Here is a 19,634-nt window from a genome sequence, read left to right on the forward strand (position 1 = left end):
AATTTGCTTGGACGCAGATCTAGCTCGACCCAACTTTGGGCCTACCTTCCAGGCCTAAACATGGCCCTTACTGTGGGCTTCAGATCGGATCTCAAAATTTTTAATCATTTTTAATATATTTAAAAATACTAAAAATATTTAAAGATATTTTTAAAATGTTAAATATGAAAAATTAAATATTATCGATAGCATATATAAAATGTTGTATAATCCTATTAAGTTTATGTATCAATGACAATTATCAACTAAATATATAAATACATCAAACAGCAACACAAGAAATTTAACAAAAAATCCAAGCCAAGTAAGCTTGGACCAGGCTTTAATTTCCTGAGCCCAACCCCTTTATTAAATAGGCTTATTTTCTAGACTCGGCCTGGCATACCAAACTTAAAACCTTGGCTCATATCTATCAAAAGACCTGAGCAGATAGCCCAGTAGTGAACAAGTCTAATCAAGATGAATCGAGATCGAGGTTTATTGTATGAAAAGATCCAAGATTTTTTGGAATTTTGTTCAATATTGAGATATTGAAATCTTGGTCAATATAATAATATCCATAGTTAATATTTGATTTAAAATTTCTTCTTGGAATTTAATAATTTTATATATAATTCTCCCCTGAATGTCTCTCTTGCATAGATGGCCATTTTTTAAGGTTGTTTACACCCTAGATCTTCATGAATTGTTTTGTCCTTTGCACTTTGTGCATCCATGTTGAGAGATGAAAAATTCACCACTTAGGCTTCCAACGACACACATCCCAAAAAAAAATAGTGATAAGAGGCTTTTTAAAAATTTATCTATTTTTCAGCACTTATATGCTTCATTGAAAAATATATATTCTACTTTTTATAATGATAAAAAATAAGTACTTTTTGTACCTAAATTTGGCCTTGATCTTTTGCTTTATTTTGCTATATTCAATCTATGCAAAGCTAAACTTTGGGGATTATCTTGTATATCAATCATACATGCTAAATGTTTCAGTCATCAGCAAATTTAGCATTGCCTTAAATTTGTATTTGATAGACTTGGTATTTAATATAAATAAATGTGCAAGTGTAAGTTGTAATTATTCATTTGACTCTCATATAAATGATTGTGTGATTTCTTCCTATTTTCTACATGAATAAAATGGGATATATTTTAGTGAGGCTGCAAATAGATTGGGACGGACCGAGGCATATTGATCCCAACCAAATCTATTATTATTTTTGGGTCATGACTTTAGACCTAGATCCAACCTATTAGCTAATCGAGTCGAGCCTGATCGGGTCCATAAAAAATTTCAGGCCATATTGGGTTCATGTTTCGAAACAAGCATCTAGCAACTCTATTATAGATAAAATATAGTAATCAATAGCTAATATAAAATTACTATAAAAATAATAAAAAAAGCTACTTAAACTTAAATTTTCATTCAAAAATATCTAATTTCATCAAAGTAATTCATTGCTTAAAATTTACAAGTTACAATTTTTAAATCCATATTTATGTACTTTAGTGAATTATAAATATAAATACAACAAAATAAATAACAAAATATGAATATTTATATATAATTTAAGTGAAAATATATGAAAGGAGATGTAGTTGTTGAGATAGAAAAAGATGAATTACTTTAAATGAAAGTATATTCATTGAATTGGAAATGATATTTAAAGTAAAAGAAAAGAAGATTTATATGATTGCAGTTTCTGGATTGGGCCAAATCGAGTTTGGATCAAGTCAAGACTATTTTTTGTTGACCCAACTCAACCCACAGATCTTCAGAATGGTGTCGGGTCTATTTAGCTAGTTCACAAGTCAACGCAACTTATATTTGCAACCCTATCTCGAAGTGAAATATTAGTAAAAATATTGCCGTACATCTTGCTTAGTCCATTAGCTTCAACTATTAAACGATTTGATTAGCGCCAAATAGTCAATACAAGTTTAAGAGTAATACAAATAGAAATTAAAATCTGGTTATTTTAAAAAACAAAAAGGAGATATAGTATCATATATTCTACAACAATTCTGGTTGAAACTACGAAAGTAAAAAAGATCATATTACACATTATTTCTTTTACATGAAAAACAAAGTATAAATAGAATGATTTATTGGCTTGGAGCATCTACAGAGTCATATCAAGATCTAACAATTATATGAGAAGTATATTAAATTGTCAAATCAAATTGTAAATAATTTCCATTAAATGAATTTATGTCATTAAATGCCTTGGTAAAAAATTGCTTAATCTTGGCTCTTCCAACTTATTTGATATAAGATTATTTTGCTTAATTCAAAAGCTCAGGAGGTTTCCTCTAATATTACAATATTTAAGGTGTAAATGAGTTGTACAAAGTTCTACTCTACTCAGATTATACCAAATTCTGGAGACATATAGCCTAGAGATATAAATAACATCGCAAAGAAACATAACAAAATCAAAGTAGAAAAGAAGCAAAGTATATAAATAACATAATTAAAGAAAAATAAATTATGAAAATAAATCCCAGTTAATCCTAAAAGTTTGGGGAAACTAATAAAAAATCAGAAAAAGGATAGATATAATTTTATTCCATATCATTTTGCATACAGAATGCCATGACTTTATTAGATCTAAGTTAATGGTTTAATTTAAGCTAATTCTTTAATGTAAACCAAGACATTGGTTTGATGGGCAAATATTATGTAATTCAAATTGCAACAAAGTATGGGAAAAATGAAATCCAAATATAAGAGCAAAAAGTAAAATAAAAGAAAGGGGAATTTACTTTCCCATCCCTCTAAAGACTCCACTGTAACAAAAAGTCCTTGTTAATTAAATCTAAAACAACCGGTCCAGAAACTTTTCAAACTGTAATTCCCGGTCCCTGAGCCCCTTTTATTTTGAAATAAGATACCGAAAATGCCCCTTCTCTCATGATCTCCCATCCTTCCGAAGAAGAAAAATTTCAGAGACTTTCCGAACTGTAATCTCCGAGCCGCGGGTGCTGCCGACCGCGGCCTGCCCCCTCCCGCGGCCGCCGCCGGCCCGGCTCGCCTCCTCCCGAGCCCCCTCCCGCGGCCGCGCCGTCGGGAATGCCTCCGCCCCCGCCCCCATGGTGGGAAGGTGCCGAAGAAGAGGAAGAAGGGCGCCGTCCCGCATCCTGCGGCTGTCGCCGGCCACGGCCCGCCCTCCTCCAGCGTCCGCCGTGGCCCAGCCCCTTTCCGGCGCCGCCGGCCTCGCAGAAAGAGAAGAAAGAAAAAGAAGGGAAGAAGAGAAGAAAAAAAAGAAAAAGAAAAGAAAAAGTTTGAACTGGGGTCGACTCCTGCTCTGCTGGGGTCGACTCGTGAGAATCTTGGGTCGACTCGCTCACTTCTACAACAATTTTCTAAGAACACTTAACTGTGTGCACAGTCCTGTTAACTGTGTTCGCAGACAACTTAACTGTGTGCCGCCAGCTCGCGGAAGGAGAAAAAAGAAGAAAGAAGAAGAAGGGAAGAAGAGAAGAAAAAAAAAGAAAAAAAAAAGAAAAAAAGGAAAAAATAAAAATAAAGTTAAATAAGCTTGGAACAATTAAATAAGTTTGGAATACACTTAATCTAACATGACACACAGTTAAATAAGCTTGGAACATATTTAAATCATCCCGGAACACAGTTATTTCGACTGTGCACACAGTTAAGTATTATTAGAAAATTATTGTAGACTTATGCTGAGCTGGGGTCAAGCTGGGGTCGACCCCTGAAGAGCTGGGGTCGACCCCTAAAGATATGGAGTCGACCCCTGAAATCAGGCAGAAAAACAGCTCTCTGGAAAGCCTGAGAGAGTCGACTCCAGGTGAGCAGGGGTCGACTCGTGCTATTAAGGGGTCGACTCCACGTGAGCAGGGGTCGACCCCAGGTCTGTGAACACAGTTAAGTTGTATGTGAACACAGTTAACTTGTCTAGGAACACAGTTAAGTTGTCTGTGAACACAGTTAACTTGTCTAGGAACACAGTTGTTTAGGAACACAGTTAAGTTGTTTGGGAACACAGTTAACTTGTCTGGGAACACAGTTAAGTTGTCTAGGAACACAGTTAATTTGTCTAGGAATACAGTTAACTTGTCTAGGAACACAGTTGTTTAGGAACACAGTTAACTTGTCTAGGAACATAGTTAACTTGTCTAGGAACACAGTTGTCTAGGAACACAGTTAAGTTGTCTGTGAACACAGTTAAGTTGTTTAGGAACACAGTTATCTAAGAATACAGTTAACTTGTCTAGGAACACAGTTAAGTTGTCTGTGAACACACAGTTAAGTTGTTTGGGAACACAGTTAACTTGTCTGGGAACACAGTTAAGTTGTCTAGGAACACAGTTAATTTGTCTAGGAACACAGTTAACTTGTCTAGGAACACAGTTGTTTAGGAACACAGTTAAATTGTTTGGGAACACAGTTAACTTGTCTAGGAACACAGTTAACTTGTCTAGGAACACAGTTGTCTAGGAACACAGTTAAGTTGTCTGTGAACACAGTTAAGTTGTTTAGGAACACAGTTATCTAAGAATACAGTTAACTTGTCTAGGAACACAGTTAAGTTGTCTGTGAACACATTTAACTTGTCTAGGAACACAGTTGTTTAGAAACACAGTTAAGTTGTTTGGGAACACAGTTAACTTGTTTGGGAACACAGTTAAGTTGTCTAGGAACACAGTTAATTTATCTAGGAACACAGTTAACTTATCTAGGAACACAGTTGTTTAGGAACACAATTAAATTGTTTGGGAACACAGTTAACTTGTCTAGGAACACAGTTAACTTGTCTAGGAACACAGTTGTCTAGGAACACAGTTAAGTTGTCTGTGAACACAGTTAAGTTGTTTAGGAACACAGTTATCTAAGAATACAGTTAAGTTATTTGGGAACACAGTTAACTTGTCTAGGAACATAATTAATTTGTCTAGGAACACAGTTGTCTAAGAACACAGTTAAGTTGTCTGTAAACACAGTTAACTTGTCTAGGAACACAGTTGTCTAGGAACACAGTTAAGTTGTTTGGGAACACAGTTAACTTATCTAGGAACACAGTTAACTTGTCTAGGAACACAGTTAACTTGTCTGTGAACACAGTTAACTTGTCTAGGAACACAGTTGTTTAGGAACACAGTTAAGTTATTTGGGAACACAGTTAACTTGTCTGGGAACACAGTTAAGTTGTCTAGGAACACAGTTAATTTGTCTAGGAACACAGTTAACTTATTTAGGAATACAGTTGTTTAGGAACACAGTTAAATTGTTTGGGAACACAGTTAACTTGTCTAGGAACACAGTTAACTTGTCTAGGAACACAGTTGTCTAGGAACACAGTTAAGTTGTCTGTGAACACAGTTAAGTTGTTTGGGAACACAGTTATCTAAGAATACAGTTAACTTGTCTAGGAACACAGTTAAGTTGTCTGTGAACACAGTTAACTTGTCTAGGAACACAGTTGTTTAGGAACACAGTTAAGTTGTTTGGGAACACAGTTAACTTGTTTGGGAACACAGTTAAGTTGTCTAGGAACACAGTTAATTTGTCTAGGAACACAGTTGTTTAGGAACATAGTTAAATTATTTGGAAACACAGTTAACTTGTCTAGGAACACAGTTAACTTGTCTAGGAACACAGTTAAGTTGTCTGTGAACACAGTTAAGTTGTTTAGGAACACAGTTATCTAAGAATACAGTTAAGTTGTTTGGGAACACAGTTAACTTGTCTAGGAACACAGTTAATTTGTCTAGGAACACAGTTGTCTAGGAACACAGTTAAGTTGTTTGTAAACACAGTTAACTTGTCTAGGAACACAGTTGTCTAGGAACACAGTTAAGTTGTTTGGGAACACAGTTAACTTGTCTAAGAACACAGTTAACTTGTCTAGGAACACAGTTGTCTAGGAACACAGTTAAGTTGTCTGTGAACATAGTTAACTTGTCTAGGAACACAGTTGTCTTGGAACACAGTTAAGTTGTTTGGGAACACAGTTAACTTGTCTAGGAACACAGTTAACTTGTCTAGGAACACAGTTAACTTGTCTAGGAACACAGTTAATTTGTCTAGGAACACAGTTGTCTAGGAACACAGTTAACTTGTCTAGGAACACAGTTGTCTTGGAACACAGTTAAGTTGTTTGGGAACACAGTTAACTTGTCTAGGAACACAGTTAACTTGTCTAGGAACACAGTTAACTTGTCTAGGAACACAGTTAATTTGTCTAGGAACACAGTTGTCTAGGAACACAGTTAAGTTGTCTGTGAACACAGTTAACTTGTCTAGGAACACAGTTGTCTAGGAACACAGTTCAGTTGTTTGGGAACACAGTTAACTTGTCTAGGAACACAGTTGTCTAGGTACATAGTTAAGTTATCTAGGAACACAGTTAACTTGTTTGTGAACACAGTTAACTTGTCTAGGAACACAGTTAATTTGTCTAGGAACACAGTTGTCTAGGAACACAGTTAAGTTGTCTGTGAACACAGTTAACTTGTCTAGGAACACAGTTGTCTTGGAACACAGTTAAGTTGTTTGGGAACACAGTTAACTTGTCTAGGAACACAGTTAACTTGTCTAGGAACACAGTTAATTTGTCTAGGAATACAGTTGTCTAGGAACACAGTTAAGTTGTCTGTGAACACAGTTAACTTGTCTAGGAACACAGTTGTTTGGGAACACAGTTAACTTGTCTAGGAACACAGTTGTCTAGGTACATAGTTAAGTTATCTAGGAACACAGTTAACTTGTTTGTGAACACAGTTAACTTGTCTAGGAACACAGTTAATTTGTCTAGGAACACAATTGTCTAGGAACACAGTTAAGTTGTCTGTGAACACAGTTAATTTGTCTAGGAACACAGTTGTCTAGGAATACAGTTCAGTTGTTTGGGAACACAGTTAACTTGTCTAGGAACACAGTTGTCTAGGTACATAGTTAAGTTATCTAGGAACACAGTTAACTTGTTTGTGAACACAGTTAACTTGTCTAGGAAAGCCTGAGAGTCGACTCCAGGTGAGCAGGGGTCGACTCGTGCTGTTAAGGGGTCGACTCCAGATGAGCAGAGGTCGACTCCAGGTCTGTGAACACAGTTAAGTTATCTGTGAACACAATTAACTTGTCTAGGAACACAGTTAACTTTATTTTTATTTTTATTTTATTTTTTTTCTTCTTTTTCTTTCATTTTCTTTTATTTTCTTTTCTTTTTCTTTTTTTTTTCTTCTCTTCTTCCCTTCTCCTTCTTTCTTCTTCCTTCTCCTCTCGCGAGGCCGACAGCTACGGAAGGGGGTCGGACGGTGGCGGCCACAGGATGGGGCCACCGGGGGGGCAGCGGCTCCTCTTCTTTGGCACCTCCCCACCGTGGGGGCGGAGGTATTTCCGGCGGCGCGGAAGGGGGCAGCGGGTGCGGGAGGGGGCGGGCTGTGGCCGGCGGCAGGCGCGGGAGGGGGTGGGCCGTGGCTGGCGGCTGCCTTTTTCTTCTCCTTCTTCGGTGGGAATGGGAGAGGCGGGGGCATTTTGGTCCCATAAAGCAATGTTGAAATATATATGGACCGGTTGTTAAACAACCGGTCAACAGGGATTTAATATTAAAGTTCGGTCAATAAATGGACCGCTGAGCAAGTTCCCCTAAAAAAAAACCCCTCTGAGTATAGGACCGACTGAGGTGCTCCCTTTTTTGAATCAGGTAATGTTTCGAGTTATGCGATGCGGTCCCTCTAATGGTGTGACACACTGAGTGATTAAGACTAAATTCCATCTTTAAGACTCCAAAATGTGTTAGTCAAAATAAAAATTTTCTTTTGAGATAGATTTTAACTAGGCACATCTTCTAATTCAGAAATAATTAGGCAAGACAGCCGAAGACAAAGTCGATGTACATGTCAAAATTTACCTTTTATAGGATTTTAGATTTTTATACTTATATGGCTATTTCCATTAGTTACATCTATTTCAAAAAATCTATAATCTATTTTAATTAGAAAAGAAATCTGATCAAAAGTTGTACAAGAGCGGATCTCACTAGTAGAAATAGAGGCTTCGTAACTTAGTTTTATAGTTCATTAATACAGAAAAAAGAAACCTAGACCCTAATTTCATAAATTTTTTATTTTTTTTATTTTTTAAAAAAATTGAGTTAAGCAGGTTGAAGGAAGTACCTCCTCCTCCTCATTTGGATCATAATTGTCCATGGTTGCTCCGATTTGATTTAACCCCACATTCATATAGAGCGATTACAAATGAAAAGGACATGATTAATATTCCCCACTTTTGCACCAAGCTTATGCTAATGTAGTTAAGTAATACCATACTTATATAACTTCTTCATAAGAGGGAGCTTTTGCCAATATAGTTTCTAAAAAAATATAACAACATAGGAATGGGTTCATGCCTAATAGCGACTCTAAAAAGGAAGCACAGTTTAGGCTATTACCTCCTTGTAGATATTGTGGAGGGGCACATCAGGTTTGTGTTATAAGAAAGAAAGCAACTATATTTTCCTTTTCTTCTCCACTTCTTTTTCTTTTTCTTCTTCTTTTTTTTGGGACATCTATGTCTCATTCTTCTATTTTTCTACTTTTTTTCGGATGTGTTAAGAAGGAAAGGGTCTGAAGTATTAAACATCCATTTAATATGAGAGGTATACTTTCCTTGAATAGGCTTTTATTTCTATATGTAGGCACCTCTCTAACATAATTCTTTTCATGTTTCTAGAGTCTACTAGAAGTAAGGGTCATGAGAATAGGAGAATAAAAGGTGATTTGAAGTGCCAATGATTGGCTTCTTAGCAAAACTTTTATGCATGTTTTATCATCCATCATATGGTCCAAATGGTCGCATAATTAGATTAGAAGAAACCTTGTCAATTTTTATGTATTCTACTCCTTGAGCCTTCATTAATGGCTTACTGGTGCCAAAATTGGCCCTTGAAACCAATACATGAGTGCTATCCTTAATATTAGTGAATATAATTATTCTTACGATCAGTTAATATAACTAAAATGCACAAGAACAATTAAAAAAATGCACTACTATCTTTTTCCAAAACTGAATTGCCATATAACAAATTTAAAAAGAAAAACGTAAAAAAAATAAAAGATGCATGGAAGAGAAAAGTGAGAAATTATTTAAATTAGAATCTTGGAACATCACAATTTAAAGATTTAAAATAAAAAAAATAGTAATCATAATGTAAAAGGAAGGCAATCAGATGTCTTGCTCTATATGTTGTGTACATCTTTAAAAAATCTGTGAATCCACAATTTTGTAAATTTTATAAATCATCATGAGATATAAACCTATGTTTGACATTTCTTGGTATAGTTAGGCTTCTACCATTTCCAAATAGATCTAATCAAATCAAGATAAGATTAGCTTAAGTTAGAATAGTACCATATACAAAGTTGGCTTGACATTATATAATAGGAATATGTTTATGAATCATTATCTCCCAAAGCAATATCGAGTACAACCTACCTATAGTTTCTTATTACGATCCAATCCAAGAATCTAAATCATCGTGATATGAGCAAATTGGCCTGGCTTTCTTTAACCTGCATTTATTACTAAAGATATTTAAATATTTATTTTTGTAAGATAAGTTTGTGCTCACATTTTTTGTAGATGCTTTTTTTCATTGTATGCTATTATCTGTGAACTCCGTAAAATTATCACCTATAGTTCAAAGAGATTGAAATTTACATTTTTTTCAAGCAATTTTAAGAATAGTCAATATTGTTTTATTCTTAAGAAAGGGAAAAACATTATAGAGAACGAAAACGAAATATAGATATATAATAGTTTATAATAGTAAATGATTTGTGTGTGTGAGGATTAAAAATAAAAACTCAAAAAGAAGATGCTGAAAGGTTATAGCAACTTCCCAACAAAAAAAAGCAATAACAATTAAATTTTCTAGGCAAAACTAAATAAGATATATTAATAGTTGGGCATTTGTAACTTAAATAGAAAAATCTATTCAAAAACCTTGGTTAAGAAAGCATAACATATTCACAAGAGAAAGATAATAGTTGGTATATATATATTAGTACATCAAATAAATAGGTATATGTTGGATATCCTAAGTCATGAAGCTAAAGCTAAAGGGAGCGAAAGAGTACATTCATGCAGCAATATTGTAAAAGAAGCTAGTGGTTTTCGAAAAAGTATTAATGGAGATGGAAAGATTGGGAGAGAGGATTACAAGTATCAAATTTGGTTCTCAGTTAGCAAACAAAGTGATTACCACAAAAGTCTATCTTTTTCATCTCCTCGAGCTCGTCAAAATTGGAGATGCAAGATGCTGTTATGGATGCCTTTAAATCTATTCTCCTTGTGGCACATTGAATATAAATAAATATGGATTTTTTGTGCAGAATATTTTGGATCTTTCCCCCTTTTTTTTCCTGTTTTGTTTAATTGTGGATATTCTACAAATGCTCAAGATTGTGATGGATCATAGAATGAATCATTAGTTAAAAAAAGTTCTTTATATATCCTCTTTAGGAGTTTCCTTGCCTGGGCTGATGAGATGGGTTCCTTTTGCGGATCCGATAAGATTGGAAGCGTTTGATCCGAAAGAAATGACCTTTGTAACCCACGGCAAGCAAACAGCTCCCAGTTAAGCGGTCCGCCGACCGTATCGCCGTATGACCGAACCTGGTCCCTGCTCTCAGGTCTCGAATTCGTAACAAACGAAAGAAAGAAAGCCATGCACGCATTCCTTGCGGCCGCCGCACCTGTGAAGTTACTGGAAGACTGCGGACAAAGTTTATCCATTTCCATGCATCGTTGGGTCGACCAACTTCCACGCTACCTAATTCCGATTATTCGCGGAAGAAGACTATTGCAGTTGTCCTTCTTTCCCTCTCTCGTCGTCTTTTTCATCTTTCTTTCTGATTCTTACCCCTTCCTCAATCCCCATGGATTTCTTTAAATCTGTCCTCTCCAACCTCCACGACGACGACGACGGCGGCGGCGACGTCGAGGAGGAGATCGCAGCTAACTCTAACCCTAACGCTATTTCTTCCACTGGCCGCGGCGCTATGTGGAACCTCGGAGGTCTCATCAAGATCCTCGCCGTGAAATCGGAGACTGTGATGCAGACCTACCGCAGGGACCTGGAGGAGTTCCGCTCCGGCCTGAAGAAGGAGACGGCGGCGCTGCAGGCGGCCGTCGCCTGCGTCGTACGCGACCTCCCGGGCTCCCTCGAGGCCGGCGCCGCCTCCGCCCAGGAGTCCATCGAGTCCGTCGGCTGCTCCGTCGTCGGGATCCTCGCCCACGGCCGGGAAGCTCTCCTCCGCCCCCGCGAGTCCTCTGGGCCGCAGAAGACCACGGAAATCTCGTCGAAGCAGCATAGCAGGTTCGAGGCGCAGGTTCTTGCTGTCCAGTGCGATCAAAAAACGTTCTTGGAGGAGCCGGAGGATGTGGAGGATTTCGAGATTTGGAGAACAGGGTTTGAGTTGGCGGAGAAGGAGGAGGAAATTGAGAGGCTTGGATATGAGAATGGGATTTTAAAGGGTGTTATTGAGAAGCTTGTGCCTGATGTAGTGGATTATGAGACCTTCTGGAGTCGGTATTTCTACAGGATTCATATGCTCAAGCAGGCGGAGGATGCCCAAGCGAGGCTCATCAGAAGGGTTATTTCGAGGGAAGAGGAGGAGGAGGATTTGAGCTGGGATGCTGATGATGAGGAGGAGGAGAAGGAAGTAAAAGAACAGAAAGAAGCAGAAACTGGAGGAGAAAAAGAAGACAAGGTGGTGGAGAAAGGAATATGTGGGGGTTTGGGATCCATAGAGGAGAAGGAATCCATAGAAAGGTCCCAGGTTGAACAAGGAGTCCAGTCGATGGTAGGAAATGTGGGAAATGCTGAAAGAAATGGTGATGTTTGGATATCCAAATTGAATGAGAAGATGCAGGAGGAAAGGAAGGTGGAGGTTGAAGAGAGCAAGCTGTCTATGCCAGAGGAAGATGATTTTGAGTGGGATGAGCTCGAGGATCTTGAGGAGCATGATGAGAAAAGAGTGGCAGGCCCTAATGACAGTTTGTGTAAGGTGGATTTGCACAAGAGACTTGGCGCTGCTGAAGAGGATGAAGTTCTGATCTGGGACATTGAAGATGATGATGATGAACCCACCAAGCCTTGAAATTTGGCTAAAGGAATGTTGGGCACTGACTTTGTTATGTATATATTGTCCATGTTTAGACTTTCTTGCTTTTGTAGAGGTCTGCTTTCAATGGTAATTGTTTAGATTTGCTGTTTATTTGCATTTAATTGTATGTATGTGTATTTAGATATTTAAGAATTGTAAATGCTTCAATTCTGTAATGTTATACACTACTTGTCCAAAAGCTTTTCCATAATGCTGTTTGGATCTTTTTTACCTGAGCTTTCTTTAATGCTTAGCTTTTTCCTGCAACATGCTAATTTATCTGGTCTGTTGGAAAGCCAAAATCATCTTTTTCCTCTGAGAATTTGACGCTTTTCAAAAGTTCTGTTAATTAATAACATTGGATATTATTTGAGCATGTCTCCCTCTTATCTGTTTTGCCAATATGGAGTGTTGTTGGCAATTTAAGTTCCATTTAATGTTCTCACACTCATTTTTTTTAATTCGTCTGTTTCATGTTTAGTTAGGATCAGAAAATCTTTCATAGTAATGCCTAAGAAATTGATAGTTTTTGGAGAGTTTTTGATAGCTTTTGGAGCAGTAGTTTTTGATAGTTTTTGGAGCTGTAGTTTTCTTGAACCTTGACCGACGCTTGTCCCTATCTTTTATTTATTTTTTATACTACGAATAACTCCATAGTATATTACCATTTTGGTATCTTTTGAATCTTCATAGATATTTTCTTAAAAAAATGGTTAATTAAGCAGTGTTACTGGTTTATAATGGATTTCAGGTTTATTATTTTATCCACTTTCCTGCTTCTTGTTTTCGCTCAGAGGAGTTGATTATATTTGTTGCAGAAAAGAGTACAACCTTTGTTTCTTTAAAAGTCTCAATATTGACACCATTTTTGGTCTTGCTGTTTACTTATCTAATTACTGCTGGATAACTTGTAAACAACATGCACATGTATGTAATGTGCAAAAAGTGCAGATATCGTTCAAATATTTATTTTTTTCCTAGATTACTCATTATGCAATCGATGAAAAATCTCTAATTGTTTTGATGGATATGCATTTGGTTTTTCAAACAGGAAGACCTATATGTGAAGCTTGAGAATCAGTCTTTTCCCTTGATAATAGTGGGCAGCATCATCTTCCATACTTTTATAGGCATCTCAAATTATCACTTAAAGCTTAGTATCAGAGTCTTTATGAAGAAATCCAAGAACAAGTATAACTCAACAGTCAAATAGTGAAACTAATTTTGCAAACATTGATTTGCATCATAATAGTAATGCGAGGTTAGCAAACAAATGCTTTGACATAACTAATGTGTTCAGTAGAACTTATCATGTTGAGAATTAGTAGCATAATCCATTTCATAAGCCTGTCTTGTCCATGCACCTAAACCATTTCAGGACCATTTGATGCATAGGTAGGAAACTAGTTACAGTTGGTTTGGTTGATCCAGCATTCCCTATGTGGTTACAAGTCAATGATTGATTAGCAATGAGAAAAGACTTTTTAGGCTAGTCAGGTATGCGCACTTAGTTCGTGGCTGATTGGTTTACATGTCTCTAAAAATAGTTTTTAAGGCCTTTTTTTTTGTTCTAGATCATGTTGTTAGTAGGATTGATTCATCAATTGTAGTGGGAGTATACCTGCTCACCTCTCTCATGAATGCACATAGATATTTATATGTGTATATTTGCAAGTGTTCCAATAGGGCATCTAGAATGTTGCTTGAGTTATGTTCTCACTTTAAAAAAAATTAAAAAATAGAAGTGCTGGTTCCATATTGTGGACCTTGGTAGTAGGTGTACCACATGATTTGGTTCTCACAGTTAATAATAATATTCCAGTAATTCTGGCTTCTGAGTTCTGGATATTATCAATTGAAGCAAGATGAAACAAAATTACAGGAAAATTATAGGACACAAATGGCTGCTAGCATAGAACTATAGAAGTTTGCTAGGACCTAGTTCATGCCCATAGTTCATACTTTGTCCGAGCTTCTTATTAATAATTGAGTTTGTTTTGATTGTATGACTAGTACCCTTTTCTTGTCTTGCAATATTTTAGTATCATATTGAACTGATTAGGCTAAGGTTTGTTGTTGACAAGACTTACAGAAATTGTTTAGAAGTGTTTGGACGTAAAAATAAACTAATGCAAAATATTTAAAAGCTACCTGAACAAAATCCTTATCAATATCTTTATTAACCAAATTTGTCTTGGTAGACTGAATGGTATTGCAAATTGGTTTTTAATACCAGTTCATAATTCTTAGCAATTGATTAATGCAGCTTTTAATGTGCATCTGCTTTAGTATGTTCTGCTGTATTGTTAGTCACATATAGTTGACCAAATTGTTTCACTTTCAGGGAAATATGCAACAAGTTTCGAAATATGTAGTTAAGTAGTTATGTTCCATCAAGTTTCGGCCTTTTCTTGGCAACAGTTACACATGTTCCTCTTGGGTATATCTAGATACTAGATAGAATTTCATCATAGTTTATGGGGCTTGTTGACTATCAAAATAAATTTGTGAAGGTAAAGTTTCAAAATTTGAGAACATTATTATGCTTCCGAGGAAAAAAGTTTAGGAGCATATCTGCATGGAACAAATGTTTGTTAAAATCTCAGTTATGAGAATCAGTTGATTGCTTGATTAAAAGATGATATTTAGTGTATCTCTATGTTGCTTGATGGATTTCTAGATGGCTACATCTAATGTATTAAGAGGCCTAGGCAAGGGAAACCCTGCTAGTTGCTATGAATTTCTTGTCTTCATTAAAATTTTTCGTACCATGTGCAAAAAGGTGACTTATTAAAAATAAGGACGTTAGATTAGGAGGTTTTTAATTTTATGTTGTGGAGAAGTTTTTCTTGTGCAGATTAGGACTTGTGACATGGATGAAGTCTGAATAGCAAAAGCAACAGCCAAAGAAAGTGCAGGAATTTTCTTGTATTTTCATAGACGTAACATGTAATGCTCTTCCTAGGTGAGTTTTAACTAATGAATGACAACATCCATTTGGCTTCGTTCTAACTTTAACAAGTTTATTATCTTTTATTGATTGAATGTGTGGACCTTGTAAAGACTGGAAAAAATTATTGGAGTTGACAGGTGTTGGTGTCAATGTTTGCATTTGGACTGTTGGACATATAGATCAAGGTTGTGGAAGTATCAAGATATAATAGGTTTTGCGTCAAGGTGAGGATCCAATGTTGCTGAGGTTGCTTCAATGATTGCTCGCTTTAAGTACTTTTGTAATTTTGACATCATCTGATTGCTTGGTTTTACTGCTTATCAAGATTGTGGGGTTTCAGTTGTTGGGACTTTTTACTTTGACTGTTCTGCTTTACAATTCCAAGCACATTTTATGGTGTACGCATGACCTGTGGCATCCATATCTTTCTTTATTTGGTGTTGGTTTTGAGGTCTTGTTGGAGGGTTTCAGATCATTATTTATTCTATGACTTACAGAAAATGGGGCATAACCACAAATCATAAAGTATAAGGCTGATCTGTGTACCTTTTCATGAAAGAGCAAAAGAGTAAAAGCAAAATTAGGAGTAAGATAAAAGAAAGAGCGCTAGCTGCATTTATCCTAGCTAATTGTGGATTCTACATAATCAAGCCCTTGACAAATCCTCTGGCTCACAATCAATTTACATTAGAAAGATGTAAACAGTAATTTCTTATGTGCTCTCTATGCATGATTATTTAGAATCCTGTATGGTTGCTCTGTGATAGGTTAGGGACCTCTAAGCAGAATTCTTGGTAGAGTTTATCATACGGTACATTAATAAAAGCGAACGTACTGATGATCTAGGTCTGTTATCTGGAATTCAATGAGTTAGCATAATGATATTAATCATATTATGTCTAAACTATGTAATGAAGCATACCTGATCTTATTGTAGATAGGAGATTTTACTAGGAATTATATGCAATCAAACAAATTGAGGGGACTTGGCTAACTCATCTTGGAAGAGATGAACCAGGATTCACCTCGCATATTGTTTTATCATGACATGATATTGAATGTTGCTTTATTTTTATTACTATAATTTGCTTCCAAACAGTTTTGTTTATTTTATTGCAATGCCATTCACTGAATTGCATTCATAAAATAAAATGTGAATCTAATGTGTGATCTGTGTTATGTATCTTGCACAATAGTTTAATTTCTTCTGTGCAATAAGTTAGAATATGATCTTATCAGATTTATTATTCGTCTAATTCATATCACCCCCTCCTCACCGTATACTGCACAAAAGTCCAAGTGTTTCAATTCAAGACAGGATTGAGCATTCTTCAAGGGGAATGATATGATATAATCCATTCAAGAGCTATCAAGAACTTCTGAGAGGTGTCTTGTTAGGCTACAAGTGTTGATAGATCGATTTTGTTATGCATATTTCAAACTCATATACTTAACAATATTCTGCATGCATGAATTATATGAATACTGAAGTTACGTGCATTAGATTTATGCTTCAAAATAGAGGAACTAGGGGTTTTCAGATGCAACTTCAGAATCCATTTTAGAATTAGTCTTGAGTCTCAACTCTCAAGAGGTCAAACCCCTTAGGCAATGAAATCCTTCGTCAATAGCTAATATAAAAAAAATTTCTTGTTAAAAAAAACTGAGATAACTAGACAATCACTAAAAACTAGATGAACTGGCCAAGTCATGTATTACTTGACCTCAATTATTTCTATTGAATTGAAAACCGCCTGCAGGCAGTAGATCTTAAATGGCCTATCCATGTTATCACCAATTATCCATTTGGCAACATAGATATCAGGTAAAATTAAACTTCTTGCATAGGGCTAGGGATATTTAAAAGTTTGATCAATAACTGAATTAAAATATAATTTGTTAGCAATATATCTCCTAACTAAATAAATAAATCTATAAATTCAATTAATAAAAAAAAATCTTAAAGGAAATAATATACATGCATATCATTCGGCATCCAAATAATTCTATTTTAATACAAAATAAATCTATTCTAGCACAAAGTAAATCTATGCATTTAATAAGTTTATATCATAGAATTTCAAATCCTACCAATCTACTAATATTAAATTAAAAATAAAGGTAGAAGAAAGTAGCCTGATTGAAAGCAGGTCGAAGCGCGTAGACGCTGTCCCAAAGAAGTATTTGCCCCCACGTACGGGTCACCCGGCAATCCTTCTCGGAGATACGACGACCCTACAACCTCTTCTTCGGCACGTCTCGGAAGAAGTCAAAGCGAACCCGATCGGACTTGCAGATCCAGCAAAGAACGGAATGAAAAGAACTAAATAAACTGAATAAAAAATGTAAAATAAAATTTGGAAGTGGCTAAGAGGGAGATGAATTTTTCCAGAATTTTTCCACTATTTTTCTGAAATTTTTCGTGTCTCAAAAGAGATGAAATAGGGGGTATATATAGGGGTTTTACGCAGGGGCAAAATGGTCTTTTTGGCGGACGCGTCCGCGCTCTTCACGAGAACGTGGGCAACGTGCGCCTGTCCGCTGGCATGTTCCCATTTAAACCAAAAACGCCCGTTGGGCGTTTCCAATTCAAACGGGCATGCCCGTTTTATTTCTCAAACGCGCACGCGGCCCGACACCGGCCGCGTGCGCATTTAATTCCTTCTTTGAAAATCCCCGGTTGTTTCCGAAACCAAACGCGTAACGCCCGCTGGGCGTTACCTTTTTGTTTTCCCTCTTAAACGCGCACGCGGCCAAATTTCGGGCCGCGTGCGCATTTAAATTTTTCCTAACAATCCCCCACAAAAATTTAAATAATTTTAAAATCAAAATAAATTGCTGGATATCTTATATTATGTAATAGGTGTAGGTACCTTTCGGTTTGAACCTTCACTTAGTGACAATTGATTACATCTGTGGAGCCAAGGTGGTCTTAACCTTGAACCTCGGTCCATGGCTCAGATTAAATCAACAGCACACATAATATAGCCCGATCTGGGTTCTAAGCGGGTTGCGCTATTATGGCCATGCGCAGGTATCTATCATGTGCTTTTTAGGGAATCGCCCATTTTCCATAATCGCGGCCTCACGATTGCACATATAGGTGAGTCCTAATAAGGAAGCTAGCAAGGAAGCTCCTGCCTCTTGGGTCTCGGACTCATTAAGAGTTATACAAACGAACTCATCCTACCGCTTGCTTTTATGAGCACTAGCGCCATAGGGATGAGGAAAACATGAAATAGTGCTCCTCTTAGTCACACTCCGGTTTGTTTCTACCCATTGAACCTTTTAAGGTTGGGTTCCCACCGTGGTGATCTATCTTTATGGGCTAAGCCCCATCCCCCTCGACGACTCTAGAACCACTGTTCTAGATAAACCTTTTGTAAGCTGATCAGCCAAATTATTTTCTGATTTTACAAAATTCAAGGCAATAACATTATTTTTCAATTTATATCTCAATGATTTATGACGTACTTTTAAGTGCCTGTTCATTTTTACATTGGCATTTTCTTGGTTGCACTTATCTATTGCAGATTTACAGTCACAATGTAAGGAGACAGGTGGTAAAGGTGACTCATCTACAGGAAGGTCTATTAGTAGATCTCTGAGCCACTCAGCCTCAATGCTAGTAGTGTCTAAAGCTATCATTTCAGACTCCATGGTACTCCTAGATATCAAGGTTTGTTTGGTGGATTTCCAAGACACAGCAGCACCTCCTAGGAGAAAGATGTATCCTGTGGTGGATTTAACATCTAAGGTATCGCTGATCCAGTTGGCATCACTATAGCCTTCTAGAACAGCAGGAAACCCACTAAAGTGCAAACTATAGGACTTAGTACCCTTAAGATACCTAAGGATCCTTTCTAATGCGGTCCAGTGATCTTTATTTGGATTAACAGTATATCTGCTATGTCTATTTACAGCATATGCTATGTCTGGCCTAGTGTAGTTAGTTAGAAATCCTAGTGAGCCTATGATTTGAGCATATAGGCTTTGAAGGATAGGAGTTCCTAAGTTCTTCTTAAGATGTGTAGAGGGATCAAAGGGAGTAGAGACAGGCTGACAATCCGAATAATTAAATTTGTTGAGTATCTTGTCAACATAATGACTTTGGGATAACTCAATTCCATTTGCACTTCTAATTATTTTGGTATTTAAAATTAAGTCAGCTTGTCCCAAGTCTTTCATATCAAACTTATGACTTAAAAATTGTTTTACTTCATCAATTATCTGAAGATCTGTCCCAAAGATCAGTATATCATCTACATAAAGGCACAAGATCACAAATTTGTGTCCAACTCTCTTATGATATACACATTCGTCTGTGCTATTGATTTCAAATCCAAATGTCATTATGGTTTCATCAAATTTCAAATGCCATTGCTTAGGTGCTTGTTTAAGACCATAAAGAGATCTGACTAGTCTGCAAACTTTATTTTTTTGGCCTGGGGTTTTAAATCCCTCTGGTTGGTCCATATAAATTTCTTCATTTAAGTCTCCATTTAGAAAAGCTGTCTTAACATCCATCTGATGAATCACTAATCTATGA

At 36.5% G+C, this 19,634-nt stretch overlaps 2 protein-coding genes across 2 annotated transcripts in view; both read left to right on the plus strand.

Moving 5' to 3' along the window:
• Window positions 1-10,571: 10,571 nt before the first annotated feature.
• Window positions 10,572-12,363, plus strand: LOC103723005 (uncharacterized). The gene has a single exon (XM_008813785.6). The coding sequence runs from the start codon at window positions 10,903-10,905 to the stop codon at window positions 12,124-12,126; it is 1,224 nt and encodes a 407-aa protein (XP_008812007.3). The 5' UTR covers window positions 10,572-10,902; the 3' UTR covers window positions 12,127-12,363.
• Window positions 12,364-14,768: 2,405 nt separating this feature from the next.
• Window positions 14,769-19,634, plus strand: part of LOC103708028 (asparagine--tRNA ligase, cytoplasmic 1-like) — a 34,824-nt gene continuing 29,958 nt past the window's right edge. Inside the window, exons 1-2 of the mRNA XM_008792782.6 lie at window positions 14,769-15,097; window positions 15,223-15,309. The gene's annotated coding sequence lies outside the window, so the exon portion shown is untranslated. The remainder of the gene's footprint in view (window positions 15,098-15,222; window positions 15,310-19,634) is intronic.

This window comes from Phoenix dactylifera, chromosome 8 (genome assembly GCF_051530095.1).
Source record: "Phoenix dactylifera cultivar Ajwa chromosome 8, Ajwa_hap1_PhDact_Kaust_v1.1, whole genome shotgun sequence".
NCBI lineage: Eukaryota > Viridiplantae > Streptophyta > Magnoliopsida > Arecales > Arecaceae > Phoenix > Phoenix dactylifera.

Excerpts from the sequence above, each read along its gene's own strand:
- LOC103723005 (XM_008813785.6), top strand. The coding sequence starts at position 10,903 with ATGGATTTCTTTAAATCTGTCCTCTCCAACCTCCACGACGACGACGAC.